We start from the raw sequence: 10,184 nt of genomic DNA, 5'->3' as shown, positions 1-10,184 counted from the left end.
ACGCCCACGGAACTCAGCAGCCCCACCAGCAGCAAGAGGGCCACAAGAGGGGATCGCTTTCCTAGCTCCCTCACCCACCTGTTCCTCTTCCTGCGAAGAGATAGCAAGGACATTGATCAATCCTGCGATGAAAAAGGAACGTTTTGGAATAAATAAGGACAGATAGGAACATAACAAGAAAAAGAAAAAATATTGGCAACACAGATGGCTCCGTGTCGCCTGGTGACTTGCTAGTCTCTCAAATTTGACTCAGAATTGTCAGGTGCGTATCTCACATGTATTTTTAATGGCAGTACAATGGCTTTAACAAAGGTATAAAACAGGATCCGAGGCAGGGGGAAGCCCTGACGACCAAAGGAACCGTGATCTAATATACTTTTATGAAAGGAACCCGAAACAATCAAGGAGAATTACCTGAACCCTCGTGGATCATCCAGAGGGCTTCTGTACGAACCACCAGGCAACATCTTTGCGCGTATGTGTAGGAAATTAGCATGCAACTTTCAGCAAATTAGGATTCCAGCCTTGGTAGCGGAAGACCTGACGGACAGTGAATGATGCATGCGCATCAGTTGTTCCTTCAGGCTTATTCCATATTTCATATTTTAAATCTAAATGGTGCTTCCAGCAATGTCAGGCCTTGCCTTCTCTGCATGCTTCTGCCCAGGTTTGTCGATTACGGCGTGCTTGTAGTTTCCGGGATGCGCATCGTTTCCGGGATGCGCATGCGTTCTCTGCATGCATGTCGTAAAGCAAGAAGAGAATTCGGCAGTCCGTATTGATCGCATGTGTGATTGATCTGAAGGGATCCGTCCAATGAAGACTGTGCTATTTGCCTGTGTCCACAACGCTGGGCGATCGCAGATGTCGAACGCTCTATTCAACCACTTAGTGGATCCAGAAAAAGCTCGGGGCATATCTGCAGGGACGCAGCCCGGCACAAAGGTTCACCCGGAGGTGCTTGTGGCAATGTCTGAGCTCGACGTTGATTTGTCTTCCGTCCAGCCGCAGCTTCTCACCCCAGAATTGGCTGCCTCAGCTGACTTGCTTATCACAATGGGCTGTGGTGCGTTCGAGTGCCGATCGCTAGCAATTTCGAACTTTTCGTGCAGTGAATGCTGTCACCAAAAATTCAGGACAGCAGTCACGTATTCTGAATGCCCGAGCATTGGATCAGATCTCCCTTGGCGTGCAGGGGAAGCCTGCCCATACGTCCCTGGCCTCAAGCGTCTTGATTGGCCTCTGGAGGATCCGAAGGTAAGTCCTTTGATTTTTTAAAGCATGTCAATGGAGTGTAAAACTCTGACCTAGAAGCTGTAACTCCTGATGTGTGCTGTGACAAGCAAAGCCCCTCATTCTGCAGCTTTAGACCGAGCTGATTCATGAAGTGATCAGAGTGCAGTCTGACTGATCAGCTGAGGAAATGTGTGTCTGCATACTGTCATCAGGGAAAGCCATTGGAGAGGGTCAGGAAAATTCGGGACGAAGTGAAGAGCAGAATCCTGGAGCTTATAAAGCAGGAGGGCTGGGGCAAAGCGGAGGCCTGATGGGTGTCATTTAGCGGGGCAGCACTGCTGAAGTATTGTTTTTTCTATGCAAATAGAGCTGTCTCCCCTCAGCAGTTCTTCACTGTGCAGCATGCTGCATGTTGGCGATGACACGGACTGCCACTTAGCGTGCACTTCGTGCACCGCACTAGACGTACGCTGTTGCTCCATTGGAGACCAGACAGTCGCGCGCGATCCAACGCTAATTTGATACCATTGTGCTGTCCTGTCGGTTTCTGCCACTGGTGTTAATGGGTGTGGCAAGTGGCTTCTCCAAAGGCAGGCCTTTCTAGGCATCTTTAGCTCCCGTCTGGTTATTGCAATTGGTCTGGATATTGAATCTGCTGACATGAGAGGCTGTGAGTCTCACTACCATTTTGTTCAAATCCTTTGCTGTAGCACATTGCGGCTGTCTGCTTACTGCTGACCAACTGATGCTCTTTGCAATGAATTTTGGGGAATTCTGTTTATACTTTGTCTCTGGCGCCGGGTGCAGTGCTTTGGCAGTGCGCCACAGACATATTGTAGAGATCATGTCATTGTCATCTCTCTTGCATAATACCTTCCTTCTCTACTGGAGAATTTGCTGCATTTGATCCTGGCAAGACCCGTTTTGTAACGTCTGACTCATCTGATGGCCTCAGCGTAGATCTGAGGTGATAGTGTGACCAAACGGAACTCTGGCGTTAAAAGGATTATATTCGCAGAGTTTCTGAGCATCTCACGGCTTGCAAGATTGCGTGGTTCTCGGAAAATTACTCTGTGAGCTTGTGTGTTGTGATCCAGGTGGCCTGCTTGGCCCTTGCTTCCAGTTGCTGCCGCACAGCAGAGCTGTGATCTTCGACAATACAAGTAAAACCTTACACCAATCACAAGATTGTCGTCTAATAACAAGGTGCATCAATGGAAAGGACTTATCATCGATGCAGATCGAAGAACAAAATGCACATTACGGATTTGTACGGATCTTACAGTGGTTGCACCTTCTGCACACAGGCACAATCAAGTGTTCCACATTCACCTGCGCATCGCTGCACGCCCATTTTCCAGTATTCTGCGTTCACATGCACCTCTGCTTATACGATTTGTGGGCCCTTTAATTGCAGAACAAGCAAATACTGAGCACAGAAAAAAGGGTTTCATCCCAGCGCATCAGTTTCAGGGCAGCTGGCGGGAGTACTGGCTCCACTGTGGCGTTGGCAGCGTTCATTCCTCACCTGCCTTTTAGGGGCGGGTGGGCATGAGGCTGTGTAGCGCTGCAGTCAGGAGTTGGGTGTGTAGCAGCTGTGGGACAGATGATGCAGTTCAAGAGCTTAAAGCAGAAGTTTGGTGGGAGGAGGGGAAGTGGAGGCACTTCAGCAGGTCGTGAGGATGCCATACCAGTGACAAACAATAGCCGGCAGCCCAGCAGTGGAGCAGCTTCAGTTCTGGACCGCAGGCCCACAGGAAATGCAGCTCGAGCAAACTCGCAGGGCTCCACAGCCAATGCAGCAGTGTCGAGCAGGGAGAAGCCCCCATTGCCATCCATGGCAGAGGAGAGCTGTGCAGCGGCCTACGCAGAGCCACTCCCATCATTTCGAGAAGTGCCTGCATCCGAGAAGCAACAGCTATTTGTGCGAAAACTGCACCTCTGCGCCTACACCTTCAGCTTTACGGACCAGTCTAAAAATGTCCGAGAGAAGGAGGTCAAGCGGCAAACGTTGCTGGAGCTTGTGGACTTCGTCAACACTGGGTCGGGCAAGTTCACAGAGGCTGTAGCTGAGGACATCGTCTTCATGCTGTCCCAAAATCTCTTCAGAGCGCTGCCAGCATCGAAGTCGCACGATGTGGACAACCTAGATCCAGACGAAGAGGAGCCTGCCTTGGAGCCTGCTTGGCCACATCTGCAGGTGATCTATCCCTATATCTAGGTTGCCAAACTCCCCAAATCGAAAAACTGCTGAGTTTTGAGCGATCTGAGTCTTTCGTTTATACCAGATGTACTGATTACTCCAGGATGAACTTTGGGATAATGTTGCAAGTTCTTTGGGTGAATGGTGCATAAAGTGTGGAACGCAAATATTGCTGCCAACAATGCAAGCTGCACTTTATCACTCATTTTGAGTGCATTTGCAAGCGTAGCGCCTCTCGCTGTGCTTCATCAATCTCCGTGCTGCTCGTGCTGGTCAGAGCCATGCAAAGGGCTCAGCCCAGCTCCTGCCATGAATATACTTCAGGCCACTTTTGGGGTGCCCAATCAAGGCAGCAAACGGACTGACGATGTGGAATTGTCTGCTGCATGCGCAGATCGTGTACGAGTTCCTGCTGCGCTACGTGGTGTCAAACGACACGGACGCGAAGAGCGCCAAGAAGTACATCGATCAGAGCTTTGTGGTGCGGCTGCTGGAGCTGTTTGACAGCGAGGACCCGCGCGAGCGCGAGTACCTGAAGACCATCCTCCACCGCATCTACGGCAAGTTCATGGTTCACCGCCCCTTCATCCGCAAGGCCATCAACAACGTGTTCTACCGCTTCATCTTTGAGACAGAGCATCACAACGGCATCGCCGAGCTGCTGGAGATCCTGGGCTCCATCATCAACGGCTTCGCGCTGCCCCTCAAGGAGGAGCACAAGGTGGGCTCCTGATCATTTCTCAGTCTTGTTTCCTGAGCAGAAGGTGGAGTCCTGACCGTTTCTCAGTCTAGCGCTGCATAGCAGTTCGTGTTGTATGTTCATGGGTTGTTCATTTGCAAGGTAATCTTGTGGACCTGATGCTGCATGCAAGACAGCCTGATGTTCAGCATGTTTCTCATGATCAGATTCCAGAGGGGGTCTGTTGGGATTGGGGTTTTGCAGCTGCCGCAAGAGTGTCTGCATGCGATGCAGTCATCCTTGCAATGTTGTAATGCCCAATCGGAATGGGTTTTTGCAGGCGTTCCTGCAGAAGGCGCTGATGCCGCTGCACAAGCCCAAGGGATTGGGCATGTACCAACAGCAGCTCTCCTACTGCGTCACGCAGGTGTGAGCTTCCTACACTGCTGGCCCCATTGGCAGGAGATCTGTGTGTATTTCACTTCACCCCAAGGTGGCAGCTCCGCCTGCTAAACTCGACGGCCCCTGTTACAAAAGGCAGGGACCACGCCTGGCTTGGTTGTGAAGGCACTCAGGCTTGATCATTATTGAGAACCAGAACATTGGCAGAGATCACCGGCATCTCATGGAACCAGACTGAGGGCTGATGTCCACGGGCATGTGCTGCAATGTGCAGTACTGCAGTCACCTGTCAAGAGTGATTTCAAGAGTGCTGACTGGTATTCTGTGCAGTTTGTGGAGAAGGACCCCAAGCTGGCAGAGCCGGTGCTCAAGGCCCTGCTCAAGTACTGGCCGGTGACCAACAGCCAGAAGGAGGTGCTCTTCCTGGGCGAGCTCGAGGAGATCCTGGAGATGACACAGGCACGCCCATTCCCTGTCTTCTTATTCTCTATGTTGATAATTTGAATAAGCAGACCTGTCCAGTCCTTGTTGCGGGGAGCTACCCTACCATTGCTGCGGGATCTGCCTCGTTGTTCGCAGCTGCAGGGCAAGCTGACACACTGTCTGCACAGCTACAAATTTGACAGATTCCTTGTTCCAGATACTATATGCTTACAAGGTGGGCATTTGCGTTTTGTATTGACTGATTGGGATCGTGTGTATCTGCAGGCGCAGGAGTTTGCAAAGGTGCTGCTGCCCCTCTTTCATCAGCTGGCCAAGTGCCTCAACAGCTCGCATTTCCAGGTGGGCGCCACTCGTAGAACACTCACTCACCGTTTGCACCGCTGTGCGCATAAATCCAGGGCGAATTCAAAGCATGGCAGATCACTTGTTTACTGCAGACAAGCATAAGCATGTGGTGCTGAATCAGTCGAGCCAGCATTGTACGTCAAACAAAGCGCAGTGGTGTGGAGGCGCACAAACACATCATTTCCGTGCGCAACATGCTGAAGGCTGGGCATGTGCCGGCACATGTGCGCAGGTGGCGGAGAGGTCGTTGTTTTTGTGGAACAACGAGTACATTGTCAGCCTGGTGGCGCAGCAGAGGACAGCCGTACTGCCGCTCATATTCGCGGCCCTGGAACGCAATGAGAAGCAGCACTGGAACCCCCAGGTAAGCCATTCCCTTATATTTCTTTGCGCACAAGAAGGGAATGGTCTCAGCTTTCAAATATATTAATCCTCTATAAAGCTTCTGTATCCAGTTGGGTGGTTGTTGTGCACGGAGTGTATCCCCCAGGCAACGGCAGCAATGCATGGTGACTTTACAAAGATGCTTTGTGTTGATGTGGTCGCTGTGCATGCTAGCTGGGCGGGCGGGCGGGCGCATGACTGCTTCTTAGTCACATTGCGTTGTTTGAGATGTACTGTGCTGATTGGACTTGCCCTGTGCTCACGCAGGTGCTGGGCCTCACGAGCAACGTCCGGAAGATGTTCAGGGACATGGACGAGGGGCTCTACGAGGAGTGCAGGTTGAGATACGAGGCCGAGGAGGTGCGCACACCCCAGCCTCCCAGCTCAATATTACCCTGGTGGCTTTGCGCACATCAGGACTGAGGATCCACCTGTGTCCCTGGCACGTCTGATGCGGCAAAATTCACCATGCATGTCTTGTAATCTCAGCTGAGGCATACGTATGACGGAGACAGCAGAGAAGCCATGAAATTTTCAAGGTGCAGAAGTGAGGTTTCCCCAATCTGGCTGCTGGAACAGCAACTGTGGACAACTTCCAATAATGATAATGATCAAGATGCAGCTCGTGAAATAGAGGTCATGCCCCTCTTTTTGAAGATTCTGGATATTACCACTATTGGAACGAGCATCTTCATTAATTCATCAGTCCTTGAGGCTGACTGTCCCGTGCTGGGTGCAGGCTCAGAAGGCGGCGCAGGAGGAGCAGCGGCGGAAGACGTGGCAGCAGCTGGATGCGGCCGCGCACCGGCAGCTGACGGCCGGCAGCGGCTCCGGCCGGCTCGCGCAGTACGTGGGCCGATGACTCGCGGCCTGGCTGCGGCGCGCGCTGCTCGCGCTCGCGTGCGCCGCGGCCGTCGCGGCGGCGGCCGCGTTCGCGCTCGGCTGCCGCAACGCCGGCGGCCTCGGGCCGGGGTCCCCCCTGGCATGCACAGGGGTGTACCCCCCGCTGGTGCCACCCCCGGACCCCCCCGCTGCGGCGGTGGCGGCTCCGTGGGGGACCGCAGCCGGCTTCCCCGGCATCGGCGGCGCATTGGGAGCCTTGCGCGCGGAGGGGCTCGGCGATCTGGCACAGCAGGTCCTGACAGCTGGGGCGGTTGTGGTCAGAGATGCAGTTGAAGGCTTGCAGCGCTATGGAGCAGGGCTGGCAGAGAGGTCACAGAGCTTTGGCTGGGGCAAGTCTGTGGGGTGAGAGGGAACGCTGCAGCACAGGGCCCAATGGACAAGATCTCCTTGAAAGACACCTTGTGGGGGTGGCTCAGCATGCTAGAGTGAGGACGGGAAGAGGAGTCTGAAAACGGTGGCTTCAGAAAAAAACTGTGTGTCCATGCTGTGGGGCATGCGCAGTGGTCAGGCTTTAAGAAGAAAGGATGCCTGGAAGAACATGGGAGCTGTACTCAGGGACTGATCTCCATTCAGCACCCATGTCGTCTTTAAAGTGTGTGTGCGGCGGTACTTTTTAGATGTAGAGCGCGGTCCTCTCAGCTCGAGGACAGATCCTGAGGTTTTGGTCAAGAGTGTAGGCATGGCAGATTGCCCGCCAAGAATCTTCAGACCCCTTATCTTGGACGGTCAACAAGACGGTGCCTGTAAGTGAGGGGGTGCCCTCTGCACCGACTAACATGAGACCACTGGTGTTGGCCGCATCGCAGTTTGGATTCTTCGTCTTGTGTCCAGTGCAAAAGAATCTGATGATCCTCCTTCAAGGCTGTGCAAGAGCAGTTCCCCTGGGTACTGTGGAGTTAATGTTGCTGTGAGGATTGAACGGATCTTGTCACCTGAAAAGCGTTTGTGCAGGTGATTTGTCGTAGATCTGTTGCTGGACTGTCACGTAAGAAACTGGTTGCGAGATGGCGGCTCCGGCGATGTAATGTCAATAACTCGAGCTCGACTGGGCATTCAATTGCGAGCGCCATGCATGTTTTGCATTCTTCCAGGAGCAGACTAGCGCTGATATACAGCTACAGTCATGTGTATTACACGCAACAAGTCTGGACCCCTTACAATATCTGACTGACAAGGTGGCAGTGGCACAGACCCTTCTTTACAAAGTAAGTAATCCATAACGTTACAGTAAGGCATCCCTGCACCTGCGTTAAGGGGGAAAATGGATATCCACAATTTATAGAAACATACTCTCGCTGTGAGCGCTATCATGGTAATTTGTCGGGAAATGAGTGCTTCTAACTCCTAAGCATTATCTTGAGCAGACTAGCTGGATGCTGGTGACCTTCAACATACTGTGAAGTTTGGTCTTATCGTTCCATACTCTGCCAAGGCACTACGGTATCAAAAGGCTATTCTGCGTTTTGCATGGCTCTGGCAAGCCATTGAGCATGCGTTGTTGGTCACTGCACTCATAAGGTGCGGCCGCAAGAAGCAGCTGCAGGCAACACTGCTGGATTGGGCTCAGGCCAGGGCTTTGAGGGCCTCATCCACATGCTTCTCAGGCTCCCACTGGTTGTTGAAGACCAGCTTGACAATGCCATCCTTGCCAATGACATATGTCTGCCTGCCCTCCAGGAGGCCCAGCAAGTCTTTCTTGACTCCATATGTCTTGCGGACCTGTGTGCACAGCGAATGCACATTGTCAGCAGACGATTGACAAAACACATCCAAAGCAGGCTTAAATCTAGCACAAATTGACTCCTGGGCAGGCGCAATGCAATGCTTCTTGCATGAAGGTGATCCAGCAAGGTCCCTGCTATTACTCTGCAGCCAGCAGCCTGCATCAAGTCACGGCGGCCAAGCAGCGCTCTAAATGCAGGCATGCAAGCTGCCTTGCTTGTAGAAAGTGACACTTACCTCATTGCCCTCATCTGCCAACAGCTGGAATGGAATTCCAAGCTCGCTCTTGAATTTCTGGTGAGACTCCACATCGTCACCGCTGACACCAACCACTGCACCACAGCAGCTTTCCGCAGTCAGTTTGAAGCTTGCTTCATCCTCAATGCTTGGATGCAGTGCCAGGGGAAGTCAAATCCTACACTATTCTCCTCTTGGCAGTGCAAAAGACTGAGAGCTGTGGACTTCCATTTGGTAGGTTGCAGTGATATAGAATGGGGTACATGCCTGTCGCTCCTGCCTTCTTGAACTCCCCAATCGCATCTGTGAACGCTTTGGCCTGCTTTGTGCAGCCGGGAGAAGCGTCCGCAGGATAGAAGTACAGGACCACCTTTGCCATGCAAAGAACTCGAAGCAATCAACACAGAGCTGTAGCAGAAGATGGCACACTCACAGAGCTTCTGGTCACTTTCAAAGAGATTTCATTTCTTACAGCAGGGTGACATTACTCGTTCAGGATGCAGGTACTCACTGGCTTGCCGAAGATGCCTTGGTAGCTCGACAGCTTCACAGTCTTCCCACTCTGCACGAACAGCCATGTATTCCTTCAAAACGGCGAGCAGCGATTCATATCCATCTAAAGACCTTTATTTTGAGACGCTTGCAGCGAATGATATCTAAGGGGTCAGCACATGGCAGTGCATTGAAAAATGGCCTGCTCACCTGGTCCTTTAGTGAGAAATCTGGAGCCTTGTCGCCAACCTTGACAACATTAGCAATCAGTAGACTTCTGCGGTTACTTGATGGCCTGACACTCCGAGACCTAACTGTCAGTGCTGGAGGCGCGCCTGATCTGAACATGCCGGAACTGACTTTGGTAGCATGAAGCGCCGACATCTTGTCTGATGCACTGTACTAAGAAACGCTGGATCAATCTATAGTCAGATAAGTTATTTGCACCGTTTCGTTTTGTGAGCAATGCGATTAATTCCCAAGCGTTCTTCACCAACGATCGATGGAGAAACGTGGCTGCCTGTGCTTGGAGCTTGTGCAAGCACGTGCGTGCCAAGCCCAACCACCCCCAGAAACTTGGGCACAAAAGGATCCTAGCAAAGCTGTGAAATGAGTGAATATTTGATCCCTAAGGGATCTGGTAGATGCTAAAGCTGTCAGTGAAGCACGGCATATGCTCACACTCAGCTGAAGAATGGCATGCATATGCATGCACTGGCATCATGATGGCATGGCATGGCATGCTGTACAACACCCTGCTAGCAATTACTCTTACACAGCCGCTGACCAGTAACTCATCGCTAGAAATGCATCATGATGCCATGCACAGCAAGGCGCGGTCACAGGGGCTGCGCATCATCAAGGGCATGATGCTGGGATTTGAGCAGCATGCGTTGAGATTTCACGAGTCAGAAAAGTCAACAAAGTCATGAGTCTAGCTAGATCTTCATCGGCAACAAGCTACACTAGACGAGCACTAGGAGAATCCCAGTCAGGTCCTTGTCTAGGCAGTGCTAATCTGCATGTTTTTCTGATTTATGGCAAATTAATTACATTAATAAGAGCAGACTGTCCAACTCCGACGGGAGAACTATGAATGACTAGGAGATGTCAGTAGGGAACATGGCGCCCACAGCT

The 10,184-nt window shown here is 52.0% G+C and overlaps 3 protein-coding genes across 3 annotated transcripts; 2 read left to right on the top strand and 1 right to left on the bottom strand.

Moving 5' to 3' along the window:
* Positions 1-816: 816 nt before the first annotated feature.
* On the top strand, positions 817-1,547 carry COCSUDRAFT_83649 (hypothetical protein; the record flags this gene model as incomplete). The annotated part of the gene is made up of 3 exons (XM_005649444.1): positions 817-1,066; positions 1,196-1,257; positions 1,449-1,547. The coding sequence occupies 3 exons, from the start codon at positions 817-819 to the stop codon at positions 1,545-1,547; spliced, it is 411 nt and encodes a 136-aa protein (XP_005649501.1).
* A 1,014-nt stretch (positions 1,548-2,561) lies between these two features.
* On the top strand, positions 2,562-6,555 carry COCSUDRAFT_46816 (PP2A-widerborst subunit; the record flags this gene model as incomplete). The annotated part of the gene is made up of 8 exons (XM_005648956.1): positions 2,562-3,436; positions 3,834-4,160; positions 4,459-4,545; positions 4,851-4,994; positions 5,229-5,303; positions 5,542-5,673; positions 5,961-6,053; positions 6,433-6,555. Exons 1-8 carry the CDS (start codon positions 2,843-2,845, stop codon positions 6,553-6,555), a joined length of 1,575 nt encoding a protein of 524 aa, XP_005649013.1. The 5' UTR covers positions 2,562-2,842.
* Positions 6,556-8,159: 1,604 nt separating this feature from the next.
* Positions 8,160-9,431, bottom strand: COCSUDRAFT_35935 (alkyl hydroperoxide reductase/ thiol specific antioxidant/ Mal allergen; the record flags this gene model as incomplete). The annotated part of the gene is made up of 6 exons (XM_005648955.1): positions 8,160-8,315; positions 8,556-8,650; positions 8,823-8,925; positions 9,067-9,117; positions 9,258-9,296; positions 9,408-9,431. 6 exons carry the CDS (start codon positions 9,429-9,431, stop codon positions 8,160-8,162), a joined length of 468 nt encoding a protein of 155 aa, XP_005649012.1.
* Positions 9,432-10,184: the final 753 nt, after the last annotated feature.

The sequence above is a fragment of the Coccomyxa subellipsoidea genome (genome assembly GCF_000258705.1).
Source record: "Coccomyxa subellipsoidea C-169, whole genome shotgun sequence".
Lineage (NCBI taxonomy): Eukaryota > Viridiplantae > Chlorophyta > Trebouxiophyceae > Coccomyxaceae > Coccomyxa > Coccomyxa subellipsoidea.
Note: the sequence above shows the minus strand (reverse complement) of the source record. Positions and strands in the feature narration are given on the sequence as shown.